This window comes from Sorex araneus, chromosome 4 (genome assembly GCF_027595985.1).
Source record: "Sorex araneus isolate mSorAra2 chromosome 4, mSorAra2.pri, whole genome shotgun sequence".
Classification (NCBI taxonomy): Eukaryota; Metazoa; Chordata; class Mammalia; order Eulipotyphla; family Soricidae; genus Sorex; species Sorex araneus.
In genome coordinates, this window is record NC_073305.1 from 60757774 (window position 1) to 60778417 (window position 20644).

The following is a 20644-nucleotide window of genomic DNA, read 5'->3' on the forward strand; positions in this document are numbered from 1 at the left end:
CCGGATGTTGGCCGTTGATGGGATTTACACACACCTGGGTTCCTCTGCCAGTACCTTCATGCGTGAGGTCTGTCCGAATGCGTGGAGAAGGGTCTTGGGCATGGCTGTGGCTATGTTCCGGTGGTCTTCGGCTGCTGGGAGCTCTGCTCTGGGCGGGGAGGGAAGCTGGAGCCCATCCCCTCCAAGGGGCCCTGGGGAAGACAGCCAAACGTGCGGGCAAGAGACTCTCTGTATCGCTCTCTTCTGGGAGCTTGCTTGTAAGTCTCTGGATTTGTTGGCTTCTTAAGTCTCTGGAACCCAGGTGTGTGTAATCCCATCAACGGCCAACATCCAGACTTTTGAGGCATAACTGGTTATTATGTTCAGGGCTTACTTCTGACTCTAAGCTCAGGGCTCACTCCTGGGGTACTTGGGAAACCCAATGTGTTGCTGGGGAGCAAACCTCTAATGGAATATCCTATTACCATTAGCCTATTCTTTGACCTTCAAGGAGGGCTCTCTTTGGTTTTCAATTGATTTTTGTTTTGGAGTAATATTGAGTGGTGCCTAGGCTCTGCACTCAAGGATCACTCCTGGTGGGCTTGGGGTCCTCTAGGGTGTCAGGGATTGAATCTGGATTGGCTGTTTGCAAAGCAAACTCCCTCTTCACTGTCCTATTGCTCACGCCCAAGGGCTCTTTTGATAGCAGTTCTACATTGGCAGAATGGAGGTGAGAGGCCTTGGGGCCTGCTGCATGGAGTCTGCTGAAAAAGTCACAGTCAATCAGCGATTACTTCATCTGGTAGGACACCTGAGGTCTGATGCTAGTTCTAAAGTGAGCCCTGGCATCTAGTAGAAGAGAATTCTAAGCCTGCAATTTCTAGCCATACCTTCTCGAGTCATGTTTAGAGAGTCCGTGGCCAAGAAACAGGGGTACACTGTAAGCAAAATGAAAGACTGGGAACAGAGGGAAACAGGAGAACATTCTCTCCTGAGGCTCCCGGGGCCAGTCCTATCTACCTTTAGCCACCTTTGCCCTCCACACGGTGAGGAACAGATACAAAGGAAAACTTGGGGAACAGACACAAAGGGAAACTCGTGCTGATCAGCCCCTCCCCCAGATGAAAGGAGCTATGTTTCTTCGGGAGACTGACCTTGAGGATCTATAAGGGCTTAAAAAAAAAAAAAGTTGACTGAATAGACTACAGAAAAGTCTGTGGTGACTCCAAGTACAGCTCAGAGATGCAGAGAAATTCCTCCCTGGTCTCCTTCCAGCTGGGTGTACAAATGATTACAGCCCGTCTGCTTGGTTCAAATGTAGCTTCTGCTGCTGTCTGGCTGAGCCACACAGCCTGCACCTTGAGCAAAGAGACGTGTGTCGGGCCTCCTTCGTAAAAAAAAGGGGGATGTTAAGAGTTACCTGCAGGGTGTGGTGAGGCCCAGCTGAGCCAGCGTGCAGACTGCTGAGACTGCCTGCTCGCTGCGCCTCTTCCTGTGTTTTCATTAGAAACCCATGCCCTGCTCCCTCTTTGCTCTGAGGCTGCTGCCTGGATGCAGGCCAAGCAAGAATTCTGAGGTTGGCTGGGTCTTTCCTTCCTTTTCTCTTTTCCGCTTGTCCCCTGCTCCCCTGAGAGTCCCTGCTGGGAGCAGGGCTGTCCGGCTTTTCACTCAGACAGCACCTCCAGCACTGCTCTCACACAGGCCAACCCTGGCCTCTGCCAGCTACTCTGCAAGGAAACTGGCTCTGCAGTGCTGGAGCAGCAGGGGCCTAGTTCGGGAGGGGGCGAGGCCTCACCGAGAGCCAGGCTGGGATGAGGAATGCAGAGGGGGAGGCATTACCAAGTGGCCCGGCAAGCAGCTGAACGTGGTCTCTGATAAACATCACCCATGTCAGATGGTCCTCTGAACTGCTCCTGAACTCTGAACATCTGGAAAAGGGCTCTGCCATTCCACATCTAAGCGTTCCTTTTTTAAAAAAAATTCCCACTCTAAGCCCTTTGAGCACTTCTCTGAGGGTGTCTGCAGCTATGGCTGCTACAGCCTCGATCTGTTTATAGGATTGTTTACTCTGCTGCACGCAGCAAAAGTACTGTTGCCCTAGCAACGGCTGCCTGATGCAGGGTCTGCTCTGAGTGGCTGTGTAAATAGGGAATGTTTGTATAATATGGTCAGAGGGAAGCACCCAGAGACTATGGACTGCACACTCTTTCACTGTTGCAGGAAAATGACATTTTCTGGAAAGTTGGACCAAGAACAACAGCAACAAAATCATGTATGGCATTTTAACTACACAGTGATAAGAATGCAGACTGACGAAGTCCCCCATTCTGGTGAAACATGGATGCCTTTTCATGGACTGAAAAGAGAAAGAAAAGAAAATGCCAAAGCCTCCGATAGGTAGAGGCAAGAAAGCAGAAAACAGCTGCCTTCATGCTCATGGAACAGATTTTCTCTCTTCCAGACCACTGGGTAAAAATTCAAAGGGTTGTTGGAAAGGTTTTTCAGTTTCTATGGAAAGGAAGGGTTGGAGCACAGTGGGTAGGGAGCTCGCCTTGCATGCGGCCGACCTGGGTTCTATTCCTCTGCCCCTCTTGGAGAGTCCGGCAAGCTACCGAGAGTATCTCTCCCACATGGCAGAGCCTGGGAAGCTACCCGTGGCATATTCGATATGCCAAAAACAGTAACAACAAGTCTCACAATGGAGACGTTACTGGTGCTCGCTCGTGCAAATTGATGAGCAATGGGATGACAGTGACCATGACAGTGATGGAAAGGAAGAGAAGAAAGAGAAACCCTAGTGAAGTTTTCTGTACACTGCAAACCTTCACACCTGAGCTAGCATCTTCTTGCAGAATTCAGTGAGAAATGTGGGGGTAATCGGCACCCTTTTCTCAAAATACCTCTCACCCTCTGCCTCCCAGGTCCTGCCACCTCTCTAAGCCAAGCTCTTTCTAGCTCTTTAGCACCCAAGGAATTGGCTTGACTCTTCTTCTTGTGAGAAGTGAAAACAGTTGGGTAGCTGGATGAGTGTGAGGCTCATGAGCATGAGGACTTTTGGGGCCAGGAGAGAAAGAATCTACTTCCCACAGGGAACGTTATTGGGCAGCCAAGTGAATGGCCATAGGCAACCAAGGTCTTGCACAGGCTCTGGCTGTGAAACACCTCTGGATGGCAGATCTGAGTCTGTGGGAAGGATAACCCTATGACAAAGGCCCCTCCACAGAGCACACCGCGGGCACCTTGTCCCCAGAGCTGGGATTTCTCGGAGCACACAAACTTCTCAAATGACTAGTCTGTGGGTTGAATATATCACTTCTGATACATATGAACAAAGGAGACAAAGGCACTTCTTTTTTTCCCTGATAAAATCAGAGCAAACGGGCTCCCAGACTGGTTATCTCCACATCTCCCTCCTATAGGTAAGAAGTTGGCAGCTTCTGAGCAGATTTCTTGGAATTGCACAAGCCACAGGAAGACCAGGCAGCTAGTCTCACAGACGTTCCTCCACTGCCAATTTCTTTCCCCTCCCCCTTAAAGGGCAGCTTATTCTCAAGGGGCCAGAACCGGCAAGTTGAATAATGAAGCCACGGATGCAGCAAGATTTGGAAGAGCACTGAAGGGTTGAACGATCATTTATTTGCAAAGGAAAAAGGATTTTCATCATCTCAGACCCACTGCTTCTCTGGGGGAGTTTACAGCTTAAGAACTATTTGAGATTCTTTTGCCTTGCTTTTGGCAGGGTTTATTTAACTTTTGCTGAATTTCTCTCTCTCTCTCTCTCTCTCTCTCTCTCTCTCTCTCTCTCTTTCTCTCTCTCTCTCTCTCTCTCTCTCTTTTCCTTTTTGACATGCAGAAGCCATTTGGTTTTCTTAACTATCCCTTCCAACAGGACTGACCGCTCTGGCCCCTCCCTCTGCTGACCCTTGAGTTTTTCCAAGGAGACTGTGGAAGCCATTTGTTTACATTTTTCCCTTCATATTTCCCTTCCAAGAACTTTCCTTCTTCCTGGGGAGTGGGGCCTCCTATAAGGCAGGGCCTAGGATTCAGGCTGACTGAAAGGGGAAGCCTATTCTTTCTTTCCAAGATGAAACGCAGCCAACCAGGGCCTGCCCAGCTCCTATTTGGAAGACCTGGCTTATACACGAGAAGGAAGACAAACAGTATCACTCCTTTCGAGAATGTAAATCCTGAGAACACATAAAACTAAAGGAGAGGGCAGGCACATCTTAGTTAATATGCGCAGAAAGCTTGCTTCCAAATATGCCACAGGAAGCAATCTAAATGGAGAGGCAGAGAAAAACACACACACAAAAACAAAAACCACAACCAAAACCAAAAACAAAAATAAAACCAAGACTTTGCTTGAAACCTTGATGCATCCCTAGCGGAAGCCAGAAAATTCTTTGGTTTTTCCACATCAGACGAGTTGAGAAATTCCCCCTTCCCTTTTGCAGCGGGAGAATTTGGTTTCTGTCACTGGCAGAGAGAAGCTAACTCCACCAGACATACAGGAGTGGCAGTCACAGCAGCTGCAAGTATACATTAAACGTTGTCTCACCTATGTGTTGAGCACAAGTGTCGCAATATTCCGCATATAAGGACTCAAAGCAATGGCAACAGTAGGGTCTTCCCTCCTTCATGATGTAACGCTGACCGCCGAGCACCGTCTCACACTCGAAGCAGCAAAAGTGTTTCATGTGCCAGTGCCGGCCCTCGGCTTCCGTGCATTCATCTGCAAAGATGATCTGAAGATGGGAGAGCCAAAAGGTCAGTGCTGGAGACCCCGTCATGGGAAAGCACTTTAGAAGGGGAAAGCTCTGGGTATTCCAGAGTAGAAGGTCCCATTCACATCACAGGTCAGACAAGTTATCAATATGGATATTATATATGTACATATATATATGTACATATATGTTATATATACGTGTGTGTGTCCAAATTAGTTTCCACAGTTGAAAATGCCTAAAGCACAACTTAATGTTTCTAGCTTAGCCAGCAATTAATTTAACCACCTTTTAATAGAAGAATGTATTTTTCTGCCCGGCAAAACGTAAATCAGGACTGAGAACTGACAGCTAATGGGCACATTCGACACACATATCTGTTTTACTTGGCTTATATATGGGATTTTTCAAAAATGGGAAATGTCACACAAACATCTGGAATTCTGGTTTATTTAAAAAAAATGGCAATACATTCCCGCAGAGCAACAATGAGCGAGTGCTGAGAAAAGCACTGCTTTTAGGTGAGGGATGCCTTTCAATAGGTCTTACTCGCCATCATTCATTCTGGCCTTAAAATGAAGCACTTCCATTTGCAAGGCATCTTAGGAGCACTTAATGTTTTTACCTCCTTATACAATTTCCCAAATTTTCTAGCGTAGTATAAGTGGCAAAAACCAATACAATGTAGAAATGCCTGGGAACAGACAGACACAGCTTAATAGATTAAAATGGAGAGGCTAGAAATAAACCCAGACATATAAGATCAATTGATTATTGACATTCAATGGGTGAAAGACTCTAGCCTCTTCAACAAAAGGGGTGGGGACAACTGCCTCAAGCAAAAGAATGCACCTCAACTCTGACCTCACACTTTATACAAAAAAACTAACTCAAGATCAAAGATGGAAATAGAAGAGCAAAACCTGTATAATGTTTAGACAAAAGTACAGGAATAAATACAGGAATAAACATTCATAAATTTAGGTTAGGTAACCAGGCAATTGACACTGAAATGCATAAGCAACCAAAAAATAACATAAATTAGATTACATTAAAATAAAAATTTCCATACTTCAAAGGACAACACCAAGAAAGTGAAGTTAGTGCCAGAAAGATAGTACAGTGGGTAGGGCACTTGTCTTCCACGTGGCTGAGTGGAGTTCAATCTCCATCACCCCATATGGTTCCTTGAGCCCACAAGGAGTGATCGCCAAGTGCAGGCAAGGAGTAAATCCTGAGGATTGCCAGTTGTGGCCCTCAAACAAACAAACAATCAAACAAACAATAAAACCAAGCCAAAGCAAAAAGAAGTGAATTTATAGAAAGATTGAAAACAATGGCAAATCATGTATCTGAAAAGGAATTAGTATCCAGAACATATGAATAAACCTTACCACAGCAGACTAAAAAGAAAATAACTAAACTTAGATGGCAAAATGAATATTTATTACTCCCAAAATAAAGAAGGTAAAGAAAAAGCCATTAAGCACCCAATACTTAACATTAGTCATTAAAAAGGCAAATATGCTATAATTTCACACCAACTAAGATGAATCCATTGAAAAAGACAAAAATAAATGTTGAAAAAAAATGCTGAAAACTTGGAATAGCCATTCACTGGTAGCGAAATTGCCAAATCATATAATTGTGTTCGGAGTCAGGTTGGTATTTTCTCAGAATTAAACAGAGAATTATCATATGACCCCTCAATTCTACTTCTAGGTATGCTCAAAAAAACTGTAGTTGCTGTCTACATAAAAACTGTAAGGGCTGGAGTAATAGTTCATTCGGCTAAGTGTATATTTTTACAGGTGAGAGGCCTGGATTCCACCAGTGGTAGCACATAAGGAACACTGGAACACTGAAACATCTGGAACATGGCTGGGAGTGAACCACAAAGCTGAGAGTGGACCCTGAACCTCATTAGATATGGCTGCAAAACAACAAAAAAAATCAACCAAACAAAAACTTGTGCATGAATGCTCATGGAAATAAAAATGATAAGCGATATAATATTATTTGATAAATGGATAAATAAACAAGATCACATATGTACATCTGAATATTATTCAGCAGTGAAAATGAATAAATACTGATTCGTGCTACAAAATGAGTTAGCTTTGAAAAAATAATGCTATGTGAAAAAAAAATGAAAGGTCAGGTAGAGACTTAGTTCATTTAAAGGACATATTCAGAACATGTAAATGCAGAGATCAAACAGATTAATAGTCATCAGGGAAGAGGAGGAAGAGGAAGAAGAGAAGTGAGTGCTATTGATACTAGTTTTCTTTCAGTTGATGAAAATGACCTCAAACTAGATAGTAGCCATGGTTTCACTACTCTGTGAATATACTAAAACCTGCCAAACTATATGTTAGGGCCAAGGAGGTGATTCACGGGCTAGAGAGCATGCTCTACATGCAAGAACCCAGGCTTTGATCCTCAGCAATGCAGCACTGCTGGCTATGTACCTCCAAAAAAAGGAACTGTATCCTTAAGGAAGCAAATCAACGCTATGAGAATTATACCTCAATAAACAAAATCATCATATTCCTTTTGCCCTTAGCAAATAAAATCATATTGCAAACCTCCAGCTTCAGCCCTCTTTCTAATTGGGAACAGTACATTCAAGTTTGAGAGCAGAAGGTGGTGAGATCCAAATGGAATATCCCTTTGCCTTCTGCAGTTTCATGTGAACTTTACATAAGTTGTGTGCAAATAAAATTAAAATGCTACATCCTTCTCTTCCAAACCCACCTATCCAACTGAGTCTCAGGAAATGGAACGATTTTTAAGATTGGAGGGACAGGCCTTGACCGAAGATTACTCCTTGGGCTATGGGCCGAATGAAAAGATGCTTAATGCCTCACTCTTTTTTTAAGAGTCCTGAACTAAATTCTGCAGGATGTGCCAACTGAGGAGCTCCTCAGCTACAGAAGCTGCCTGCCCACCAGGAGGCCCTGGAGACTACCACGCTGAGTGGAGTGGGCCACGGTCCCAGACATTCTAGCAAATGTGGGGTGGGCGGGGTTGCTCTCCTCAGAGGGTTATAGTATGAAGATGAGTAGCCTATGACGTTCTTCTGTGCTGGAGGCCCTGGGGCCTCCATTGGCTATGGCCCAGCCAAGGAGGGATAGGAAGGTGTGAGCTCCATAGAGAGTGCTCTGACCTCATCGCAGGCAGCACAGCGCGGCTTCAGGCACTCGGCGTGGTGCCTGCCACAGTATATCTTCCCATCTTGGTAAAAGTAGATCAGATCCACGAGAAGCTCGTTGCAGACGGTGCATATGAAGCATGGCGGGTGCCAGCAAACACCGTGACCAGCGCGTGATGCAAATACAGCAATGTCTCCGCCATTAATCTGGCCTCCGCACTATGAGGCAAACAGAGATGTTAGTTATGGCACTGACCCCGTTCAACTTCTCAGAGCCATGCATGAGTGGTAAATGTCCATGACCACCAAAACTTGTATTCAAATCCTCACTGCTGGGTGGGGCAGCTTGCCTGCCTCCCACCCTCCTTTCCTACAGCCCACAAGGCAGACCAAGAGAAAGTAACTGAGAAAATAAGACATCAAAAAGATGGGGAAGACAAAAAAAACTCTTTCAGTATACAATAGACAGGAGCTCTACAAACAGGAGTGAACATTGCACTGTGAGGAGCTCCCTTATCTCTCAGGAAGGATACTCTACCAAGGACACCGCCAAGATTTCCTCCAAAAGGAGTAAACGAGTAGGTCAGGAAGGGGGCTGTGAGAGAAGGGAGGTCTGCACTGTGGTATAGTGAGGGGTTCATAAAAGTTGGCTCAACCTGTAACTATTTTCTCTACAAAGTTTTCAGGCTTATATTTAACCTCCTTGCGCTGATACTGCCTTTCACAGGCTTGATGGCAAAGGCACCACTTTTTTTTTTTAGTGAGTTTTTTGCCACACCCAGCAGTGCTCAGAACATACTCCTAGCTCTGCTCTCAGGGATCAGTCCTGGGGTGGCTCGGGGCACCATAGGTGGGGTCAGAAATTGAACCTTAGCTGTGTCCAAAGCAAGTACCCTAACTGCTATACTATCTCTGACCCCAGAAAGGCACTGCATCTAAGGCCAGACTATGGGAAGGGCTTCTTCCTTCTCTTCCTTGTCTTTACTCATTGTCCAAAATAACTTTCATTATGTGATAAGAAACACAGCAAGGGTCTGGAGCAATAGCACAGCGGGTAGGGCGTTTGCCTTGCACGAGGCGAACCCAGGTTCAATTTCCAGCATCCCATATGGTCCCCTGAGCACCGCCAGGAGTAATTCCTGAGTGCATGAGCCAGGAGTAACCCCTGTGCATCACTGGGTGTGACCCAAAAAGCAAACAAACAAATAAATAAATAAAAAAGAAACATGGCAAATCCCCGATGACCAATGATTTTGTTTGAGGTTGGGATCAAGTGACTATTGGGGGAGGAACTCTGAGACAGGGGTTGGCTGGGAGACAAGGGGGCCTGAGGAGAGTCCTCTTTAACCACTAAGGCAGCCACATGGTCCTAACCTAGAAGCTGAGCTCTACAGAAAAATTCTCAAAATCAGAAATGCGACCTTGGGCTGGAGCAATAGCACAGCTGGTAAGGTGTTTGCCTTGCATGCGACTGACCCAGGTTTGATTCCCAGCACCCCATATGGTCCCCTGAACACCGCCAGGGGTAATTCCTGAGTGTGTCAGTCAGGAGTAACCCCTGTGCATTGCCAGGTGGGACCCAAAAAAGCAGAAACGCAACCTCCCAACACAATAGACTTCCTGTGGGTTGGAACCCTTCATAGAAAATTGAGTAAGGGTCTCATGGAATAGCCTCTGGTTACTCATTCACGTGAGCAATGGAATAAAAGAGTACTTGACAGAAAGCACCACCCCTCTTTTTTATAATAGAAGGAGACCCAAGGAATGTATATGGCCAAAACATTAATGGAGGGACATTTTGACTTTGAGCAAGCACTCGTGTTGAAGGAGCAGCTTCAAAGACAAAACAGTTAGAAACATTTCAACCACAGGAGCTAAGGGAGAGGTTCCAAGAGCAAAGATGAGGAAGAAAAGCAAGGGATTTTCTCATTCTATCTTTTTAAAATTTATAGTTTAAATGGCTGCCTCATTTGGGAATGACTAGAGGCTGCAATTCACTGTTCTTTAGTTTCATTTTCTCGGGTTCCAGTACATCGACTCCTGCTCAGGCATTGTTAGGTTTGGGTTGGCTTAAGTAGGCTCCTAAGGCTTTAGAATCACCTCAAATTAGTCTCCTAATTTACTACATTAACAATACTGAATCCTATTTAATCCGTACTATAATTCTAAGATGTTGGCATTTCCTAACCCATTTTTACAATGACAGAAGTTAGGAAAATAAGCTGCTCAAGGTAGCTGGCAGAAATGTAAGGCTCTTCACTCAGGAATTACTCCTGGTGGTGCTCAGGGGACCATATGGGAAGCTGGAAATCAAACCTGGGTCGGCGGCGTGCAAGGCAAACTCCCTACCCGCTGTGCTATCGCTCCAGCCCCATCTGCCTCATGTTCTTGTCACTAGTTTCTTCCCCTCTCAATATCTGCCCATAAAATGCACAACATTTCTTTTGCCAAGCGAGGCTGGTTCTGTGAGACATATCAGAGATTGATGGGGGTTTCTAAACTGAGAATACTAAAGCTCCTATCTTAACTAGTGATCACCTATAGGTGATCACTATAGGCTAAGGGTGGGGTTCTCCAGAGAGAAGACACCGGGGACAAATCTTTGGCACTCTAATTTGTCATATTAAGAAGTGTCTCCTTTGTATTCACTTGAATATTCTCATTTTCTCTCTGAAATCTCAGAATGAGTTCCCATGTAGCATACAACCACCTCAGGCATGCACTCAGACTTTGACTTCTGATCTAGTTATATTTTTTCAGCACCTGTGTGGGTCTTCATGGGGCTTAAGGAGTATTATAAAAGTTGTGAGTGGATCTGAGGAGGTGGGGAAGTTGCAAGGCTAGGAAAAGGATATGAGGAGAATAAGATGCTATTGGGACCAGAGAGGTAGGACAGTTAGAAACCCAATGATCTTCTTTTTTCAATGTGTGAGCATGCTACAGTGGAGTGAGAGGTCAAAAATAAATAAATAAAATATAAAATAGAAATAAATCCAGATTCTAATTCAGTGTGCTCCTCAGAACACAATGGGGGGTGAGAGCGGAGACTGGTGGTCCTTCGTACTTTGCTAAGAGGCCTTCAACTCAAGGAGATGCTCACCTACCACCCTTCACACAGGTCTGGCCTAGTACGATCCTAGTAAATAGACCAACTAACCCACAGTCCTGGCAAGCTCCTTTCCTAGAAGACTCATTTAAAATCATGAAATATGAAACCATTATGTCAATCCCCTACTCAGAGCTTTCCAAAGTGCTCCTAGCGCCTTCCATGCATTCACAACGCTCCACACTGTTACCCATAAACTCTTACTTTCTCTAATACTATCCCTTTACTCCCCTGTCCTGCCACACAGGCCAACTTTCTTTACCTCCAACATGAGAGAAATACTCCTATTCCAGAGCCTTCAAACTGGTTGTTTCCTCCCTCACTTTGCCCAAGATGTATGACTTATTTCCCCAGCTCCAGTATGTCTTTGCTCAGAAGCTACCTTCTTTTTTGGGGGTGATGGGGTGGGGGGTGTCACACCTGAAATACACAGGGGTTACTACTGGCTCTGCATTCAGAAATTACCCCTGGTGGTGCTCAGGGGACCATATGGGATGCTGGGAATTGAACCCGTGTCAGCCGAGTGCAAGGCAAATGCCCTACCTGCTGTGCTATCGCTCCAGCCCCTCAGAAGCTACCTTCAAAGAGGACCTTACCTAGCCACTTGACTGTTGGACTGTGAAAATCATGCACTCATTTACACATAGATTTTTGTTTTTCATAAACAGTTGATTCTCAGGGGCTGGAGCGATAGCATGGCGGGCAGGGCATTTGCCTTGCACGAAGCCAACCTGGGTTCGATTCCCAGCATCCCATATGGTCCCCTGAGCACTGCCAGGAGTGTTTCCTGAGTGCAGAGCCAGGAGTGACCCCTGTGCATCGCTGGGTATGACCCCCCAAAAGCAAAAAAAGCAAAAAAAAACCCAAAAAACAACCAGTTGATTTTCTGGATCCAGTGTTTCTACATTCACAGTTTCAATCCACCTCAAACATCCAATGGTTGAAACCATGAGGTAGAGCCTCTGAATGGTAGGTTGACTGTTAAACAGACTTGAGCATCTGCAGATTTTGGCATCTGTGGGAATCCTGAAACCAATTCCCTGATATACCAACAGGTAACTCTAGTTCTTTCTTTTCTTTTGAGAATCAGCAGTTACACTTGCATTTCAGCTCCACTGGGATCAATGTCCCAATTCCTACATTTCAAAGGTTAAAAGCACATAAAATTGAAACTTCTCCATAATTCTGGCACATTCTCCACCTCTCCTGCTATATATATTCTCTACCGATTGTTTGACTTCTTCCATCAGACTCTAACTCCATACAAGGGAAAGGGCTGAGTGTTTAGGTATTTTGTTCACTGCAGTCTGCATGATTTAGAACAGTGCCTGGCACATAGTAGACATTCAGTAAAATAAATAAATGCCAAATGGATATTAGTGAAATGAGGTCATAATATTCCTCCCCACTTTCCCGAATCCAGGCTTACCTGCTCACAAATTGCTCCTGTCATTGTGACTGGGAAGGGCCTGACATTCCCTCGACCCAAGTTCTCACGTTTCCTCTGGTTGCTGAAGAGCTTTAGCTCTCTTTTCTCTTCCTCGTCCAGGGAGTTGCAATAGCGAACCTGAGTGGAGAGCAAGGCATAGAAGTTAATCATGCTCCGTAGGGTTTCTGAAGCCCATGACTTGGAATTTTCTTGCTGAACATATTCCCATTTGGGTTTCGAGGCCCGGTCTGTACTTAAATATCAGCACATTTGGGGCTACTGAAGGTGAGTTTCAACTTAGGATCGTTGATGGTTAAAAGAGCTTACTAAATAAAGACTCCTAAGTCGTGTAGCACTTCCTCATCTTTACCATCTCACACTGCTGAGGGTCTAAATCACTGAGGATGTCTTTGGTCTTTCAAAAGTCCAGATGTGGAACTTTTTTTAAACTTGATTCAAATATGTTAATTATTCAAAAATAATTGATTTTAAAATTATTTTAAATAAATTTATTGACTCAAAATTATTCAAATTTATTGTGGGGGTTCTGAACATTTTTATTTCTAGGTGCTCAGGTGATCTTTGACCTTGAAGAATGGCTCTAAGCCAAGGAACCAGAACAATTGTCAATGTTTGCCTCATAACACCTGCTTTTTACCTAATTTTGGGATAAGAGGAAAACAAAGGAGATTGAGGAGTTGGCCCAGAAATTTTTATGTTGCTCCACAGAAGTGCCTCTAAGCTTATCTGCATGCAGGTGGGAAGGTGTTACCTGCTTGGATTATGTGTCAACCCACAGCTGAAGGTTTCCCTCTTGCTAAATACAGAAGTTCCCAGAATTAAAGGAGGAACATGGAAAATATTAAAACATGGCATTTCCTATTCTCTTCTTTATTTATGCATATCTACTGAATCATAAGACATTATTTATTTAATATCGTTTTAGAGCTGATTTTTTTCAACTTTGAGCACATATATTGAAAATGAAAGTATAGTCTAAATGGAAAAATCATTATCACCTACAAAAGTTGAAAGTGACCAAAAAACTAAATATAGTGAGGGAAAAGAAGACAAAAACCAAAAGTCTTCTAGCAGCCTATTTTTGCTTATGGGAGGAACCTAAAAAGGAAGATTCTGAATGCTATTATTAAATGTGGAGATTAGTATGAATTAAATAGGTGCGATGTATTTGCAGCCTCAAATTGAAATTTCTCTCTTGATCACTCAAGGCCTTAATTATGATGAAAGACAGACATTTTAGAAGAGGATTCATTGCCATGTCCATGTACCACCTAAAATTACGTTTCTTACCTTCCTTTCATTAACAGTTTTATTCCCACCTTCTGCCTTTAGAGAAATCTGAGCATCAAAGCATCAGTTTTAACTGAACTACTCAGAGGGTATGTCATACAGAGATTAGAGGAAACTATTGAACTAGACCCTAACTTATTAAATTGTGGTGACATTACCACATGGCATCATGTAACTAAATATGGGTGTGAGGGCATAAAATCTTTTTAGAAATAAATTTATAATTTACTATCAGTAAACGTTTACTTTATATACCCATTTTATATACCTGGAGTACAGTAAAAACTTCTTGGGCAAAAAGGAGTGATGAGAGGAAAAAAATCTATGAAAATCAGTATATATATATATATATACACATATATACATGTATAATAACCAATATATGTATACATATATAAATATTCCTATTTGGGTTAAAAAGAGAATAATCAAATATTTATTTTAGAATCATTCTTTGTCCTCAAAAGGGCCATGTCAAATGAGCAGTTTACCCACTGGGTCACATGTAAGGAATTCTCACCAGCAGGAAGAAAGAATTTGAATGGTCTTTTTTTCATGAAACCACAGTTAACATTAAACAGAATAAACCATTATAAGCAGAGAAGCTCAGACCATGGCTCTCTAACAAGCAAAAGAAGTCTTTCTTTTTTTAAAATAAGGCTTCACAAGGATGTCCCCAGAGAAGTGCTGTGACCTGCATTGGCCAGAATATTCAGTTACACCACTGACATTTTATGGACATGCTTTTAAAGAAAGGCACACCCCTCCTGCTTGTAATAACCCGCATTTTTCAATTCCAAATTAGTTAACTGGGCATCAGGTTACAATGCTTGCTCTCAGCTTTAAAGGAGAAAGCATGATTTATATTTGCTTTAGGAAGTCTGAAATTTTGAAATAAGGATCAGGAAAGGGCTCTTTCTAGGGAGTTGTTTTGGTTTTAAGTTTTAGCTAAGCTTGCACACGTTGGCTTTGGAGGTTCTTGAATTATCCTCTTTTTTTTTAAATGTGGGTAAAGTTTAAAAAAGCACTTACTCATTTTCCCTGGGATACAGTTTGTGGGTGGGATGGTTGGCAGTACTTTGTTCTTTCAATTTGAAGGTGAAGGACAGAATTGGGTTTTCAATAGTAAATTTAATATGGTACATATGATACTGATTTATAATCATGCACATCCAAAGCTTATGTTACAATACAACATCACTTTAGTTTAAAAGCTTTTTTAAATCAGATTATATTTTTTTAAAAAACATCAGTTACATGACAATTCAGTTCCATAGTATTACTTAAAAAAAAACATGTACTTAAAAAGTTAATGTCTAATATACCAGTGCATAATGATATTTTAAGTGTCTGCAAATTCATATTTCTGATCAATTTGACTTTAAGGAAAGACGTGTGCCTGCTCCTATAAGTTGGGGTTTATAAAAATACAGTCCTTAAACCATCTTTTCCAGAGTATAAGTAATAATCCTGGCAAATAGAACATTAAGCAACAAAAACATTGATGTTCCGAGCTTCAAATTTCTACAGCATAACACAAAAAGCCAGAAAATTCATTTCATATGAAATGATGCTAAAAAAAAAAAATCAAGAGATTCCCCCCAATTTTTTCCATTCTTAAGCTGACCCGGGAAATCTCAGTCATCTCTTCAGGCAACCATCTTCTTCTTCAACTAGGAAAAACTGGACTCGAGCTTTTTCATTTTAGAGCTTCTTGGTGACTTCCAAGTAGTTTTAAGAACCAGACCCAGAGGTGAATCCAGTCCATACGGAGATTCTGCTTTATGGTCACTCTCTCTAGAAGGCGTCTAATGGTCCCTTTGGGCTCCAATTAGGGACACTAAACTCTAAAACAAACTGACAGAGCTTTTCTTTTGCAATCTCATCAATCACAGCATTCTGATTATGAAGCAGGTAACGGCTCACAGAAGGTTCTATAAGTCTCCATAAGACTTATAAACTTACCTCATTGTCATGTGGTGGCAGTTGGTGTAATAGCTGCTTGATTCGCAGTTTCTCGCCAGGACTGTTGACATAAGGAACTTTTTCTTCTGGAAGACAGCTATAGTATTGGTGAACCTGAGGGATGAACATGGGACAGTTCACCTACCATTACTCAAATCATTTGCCCTGTCCTACTTCCTAGGAAGAGAATTCCCACCATCTACTTGCCGTTGTCCCCACCCTCATGCAACCCGACAGCAACTGCCTTTCTCATTACGAGAAGAGAAAATTAATCTTTAAAGGAAGAGTTGAGCACCTCAGCCACATCTTGGTGCTTCCCCTTGCTGCAAAGGGAAAAGCAAGCCAGTGAACTTTCCTAGAAAAGGAGAATCCAGCAAATGTGCTGGTGAAGCCGGAGGGGAAGGCTTTCTCCGCAGTCTCCCCCGAGAGCTGATTTTACCATTGTCTGTCTCGGTTAGTCTCCAGCATGCTCAGTGCTTCCCTGGCCAAGGGGATGTGTCAGTGCCTGCCTGGGCACTGGAGTCAAAGCCCGTCTTTGGCACTCGGGGAACTCCTGGGTACCTCAGCCTCCACCTACATGAAAATACTCCAGGTTCTGAGCTCTTTGTAAGGACAGGCAGCAGCTCACATCTGTCAAGAAGAGAGTCACTAAATCTGGGATATAGAGCGTGTAATTAAAAATCACCACTAACATGAGTATTTTTGCTCATCCTGGAATGCTCTTGTTTACAACTGTTGGGACATATTCTTACACTTTTCGGAGGCTCATTCAAGCCTAACAATGACTTGGGGGAGAACCAAGTAGTGAATTTTGACCAAGGAAAGAAAACAGAATTCTACCATGGAGCTGCACATAAAACTAGGGGAAGGAAAAAAAATGCTGAAACAGAAAGTTTGAGATGAGACAAAAAACAACAACAACAACAAAAAACCCCAAACAAAGAAAAAATGAAAACAAACATGCCAAGAGCTTAGATGACATCATGGAAAATAATTTTCAGCTATTTCAGCATTATGATCAGTTCTTGCAAAACAAGGCAATCATTCAACAAAACAGAAAAGACAGGAGTGCTGGGGACTCAAAATTAATCACATTTGTTATGTTCCATTTCCTTGAGTTTAGGGAGACTTGGACCATTTATACATGTTTGGGGAATGCTGGGATAAAGAATTTTGGAATCTCTGTCTACTTTGATCTTCAGAAACAAAATTCTAAGTATTAGGAGAAGAAAAAATGGTTTTGAGAAGATACAGGATTAAAAACACACGAGAAACTCATTCTGGCAACAAATGAGCGTACCCATTCACCAATACCTGCATACTGACTTCTTAATCCGATCTCCAGGGCCATTATAAACAGACTTCTTGCCAACATCTAGTTCTCAAACTTTCTTCTTTGAATTACCTGGAGAGCTTTTAAAATTCCTACTATCTTTCTAATATTCCTAATAACACCGTGGCAGGACAGACTATAACCATTACATCGGAAGCATCTCTGGAGGGCGGGGGCAGGAACTCAGGTATCAATAGTTTTGAGTCTGTTTAGGTGATTCCCATGGGAAATGGCTCCCATTTTGGAAACCACTGCCACAGATGGACTAGTTTCGGGAAAGCAGTCTCCACAACCACGCACATATGGCCCCTGAGGAAGCAGGCTCTGTCTCTGGGTTTGGGACAATGAGCCTTGCCTTCCAAGTCAAAGGATTGCTCATAGGAAGGCCTTGTTGATATATACTTTGCGATGACCACAATTCCCACTAGAGATATCAAAACATTAGGAGCAAATGCTAATGCGAACTGAATTATGGTGGATTATGTGTTAATAAAAGTCCACTTTGGGCTCAACTGGCCATCTTTCCTCTGCCCTCATTACTCACACATCTATGCTTCACTAGCCCCAGACAGAGAAGTCCCTGAGAGTCCTCATTCTTAACTGACACCTGAAGTCAAGCCCTCTGACACTGCCGAGGCTGACCCAGGTTGGAATGTACTCTGCATCTTCTGCAGTGCAGCCAGGTTGATCTGATTCTTCTCCATGCTCACCCCCAACCTCTAACCCCCCAGAAAGCCCCCCACAAGGCTCTGTCATTTTTCATTTCTGTATTCCCCAGCAAAAGATATAAGCTTTGAGAATACTAATCATAAGAAGCAAATGATATAACCTTTCAGAATACTCATCATAAGACTGTAGCAATTAAATGAGCATAGGAAAAATATGAATATGTAGCAATACTTTTTTTTTTCTCTTTGGGTCACACCCAGGCAATGCACAGGGGTCACTCCTGGCTCTGCACTCAGGAATTACCCCTGGCAGTGTTCAGGGGACCATGTGGGATGCGGGGAATCAAACCCGGGTTGGCCACATGCAAGGCAAACGCCCTACCCGCTGTGCTATCACTCCAGCCCAATAGCAATACTTTGTAATCTTCCATTTTAAACATATAGAGCAATACTGTTGTCTATATTGTGAGACAGGGAGTCCTCACCTATGCAAAAAAGTTGCAAGGAATAAATGAAAAGTGCTTCGAGGAATAAAATGCTTACTTGTTTTCAGGGTGTGTGTGTGTGCAGAGGTGGGGGACAGAAAAAATAATTTAAAAGGTGTGGGTGTTTATTTAGAAACCCAACAGCAGAGAAGTTATTTCATGAGGAAGTCATCTGTCCTGAGAAGGCCACTGGTAATAGATTTTTTTCATCTTTCCAAGCCTAGTGAGCTCCAAGATCTGCCCAGTCCTTGCTCCCTCAGACTTGTTACTCACCATTTCAAAGTTTAACATTTCCCACAGGACTTGAATAGACACCTCTCTGTTCGAGAACCATCTGAGGTTGACAATCTCCAGTTCCCCAGAAAGGGAGCCTGATCATCGGGATTTGGAGCAACATCCACTGGCAAAGATCGGATTGGGTAAATTCCATCAGTTAAATTCCATCAGATTAGATGATAAAGGGGTGTCTGCATGGCATGGCTAGACTCTGGTGAGGGTAGTAGTGCTGCATAGTTCTAAGATACTTATGAAGTAAACACCCTTGTACGTGGAGATTATCTTATGGCCTTTAGATTCTAAGTCAACTGAGGCAATGAGTATCTTTATTTTTTTTTTCCTTGCATTTTGGGTCACACCCGATGATGCACAGGGGTCACTCCTGGCTCTGCACTCAGGAATTACCCCTGGTGGTGCTAAGGGGACCATATGGGATACTGGGAATTAAACCCGGGTGGGCCGAGTGCAAGGCAAACGCCCTACCCACTGTGCTATCACTCCAGCCCCGGCAATAAGTATCTTTAAAAACACATCTCTCTTGGAGTCAGAGAAATGGTATAGCAGGTAGGGCACTTGCCTTGCATTCAGCTGACCCAGGTTTGATCCCAGGCATGTCATGGTGTCCTGAGCATGACCAGGCATGATTCCTGAGATCCAGGAACAACCCCTGATAGTCTCTGGGTCTGACCCAAAAATTAAAAATAAAACTACAAACAAAAACACATCTCTTTCTTGGCTAGAGATCCTGCGCTGCCTTTTCTAGTTCAAGTTCACTGCTTATCAACTCTGAAAATGACTCTTTCTACCAGCGTTCCAGTGATTCCCTCAAATATAAAATGTGCTAAAATTGTTTTTCACAAGCAACCAATTATTTGGTGGGTGGCTTAAACACTTACCTAGATGCTCCGCTGTTAAAACAAATCAGCTAATATTAATTAACATCCTACTAAATCACTCCCACTTGGTGAGGTAGGTGGTCTGACTTGCTCTGAGGAAAGAGAATGAGTGGCTCCTTCACCACTTCCAATTTTCTTCAAAGCTGTTTCAAGTCCAGGAGCAAAAATAATCTCTCTCATCGTGGTTTCTGTGTCTCCTCCTGGTGTTTAGAATCTGGACTTTCTAAACTACTCATTAGGCAGAGGATATTAGCAGATGGATGGTAACAAGGAAGAGCAAATCTCTGGAATTCCCAGCCTGTCTCAGACTGAACAAAAATGCTGCATGCGTTTTCCTTTGGCATCTTTCATAATAAGCTACTGTATAGCCCAAAATAAATATCCAGCAAACCAAAGGTAAGGGGAAAATATTTAGTATACTCTCTGGCACTACAAATATCAAATTTGGCATTACCCCTGAGATTCCTGCAGATTGTTCATATTTCACTTGTAAATTTTTATAATAAGCACATCCAGTCAAATAAGTTAATGATGATCATTACCAAGTTATTACCTGATATGTTGATAATTTAATTTTTCTCCTGTGGATAACGTGTCTATTTCTCCATAGTAGGTCTGTTGAATGTGCTAGAAACTTTACTCCATTGAAAGATTCTCAGGTAGAGGTGCCTTGTCATTCTGCTTCGGGGGAAGCTGAACAAGGCACATTTCCTCAGAACAAAAGCATTTTGTACACAACAAACTGGCTTATGAAAATGAAATAGCTGAAGGCCTTTATTTAAGGTGCTACTCCCAAGAGTGAGGTTTGGCAGTAACTTCAGTCTGTGTCAGATGGATTCTAAGAGCTTTAGTCAGTGTGCAAATAATGTCTACAAAGCAAGGCCCCACCCAATTTGAAAGACTGGGCTTGTCAGACGGAACTGCACATTTGACAGCATTTCTGCCAGGGCCGAGGCAGAAGCTAGAGAACCAATGACTTCAGCTTGGAGTGAGAAGTGTGCTAACAAACAAAAGTGGGCCACACGCGTCACTTAAAAGTGGTACTTCTCAATCCTTAGCATGCATCAGAACCACTTGGAAGGCTTACGAACCCTCGGATTTCTAATCCTGGATGCCTAGGGTGGGGCTCAGTAATTTGCATTTCTCACTAGTTTTCAGGTGTGCCTCTGCTGTTCGTTTGGAGACCACACTTAAGCATATTAAAGTTACTCAGGCATTTTCCCTTAACAACCAACGCCATCAGCATGCCAGGCAGATTGCTGGGATTTCTGTTTTCTCCAAAGAGATCCAGGAGGCCCAGGGGAGTTAGGGGAGACGG

General features: G+C 43.1%; 1 protein-coding gene across 2 annotated transcripts in view; it reads right to left on the reverse strand.

Annotated features, from left to right (window-relative positions):
- PRICKLE2 (prickle planar cell polarity protein 2) overlaps nt 1-20644 on the reverse strand; it is a 188548-nt gene that overhangs the window by 57290 nt on the left and 110614 nt on the right. For both annotated transcript variants that reach the window (XM_055134351.1, XM_055134350.1), the window contains exons 3-6: nt 15669-15782; nt 12393-12530; nt 7873-8076; nt 4538-4724 (exon numbers count right to left, since the gene is read on the reverse strand). In XM_055134351.1, the coding sequence (XP_054990326.1) occupies nt 4538-4724; nt 7873-8076; nt 12393-12530; nt 15669-15782 (643 nt within the window). The remainder of the gene's footprint in view (nt 1-4537; nt 4725-7872; nt 8077-12392; nt 12531-15668; nt 15783-20644) is intronic.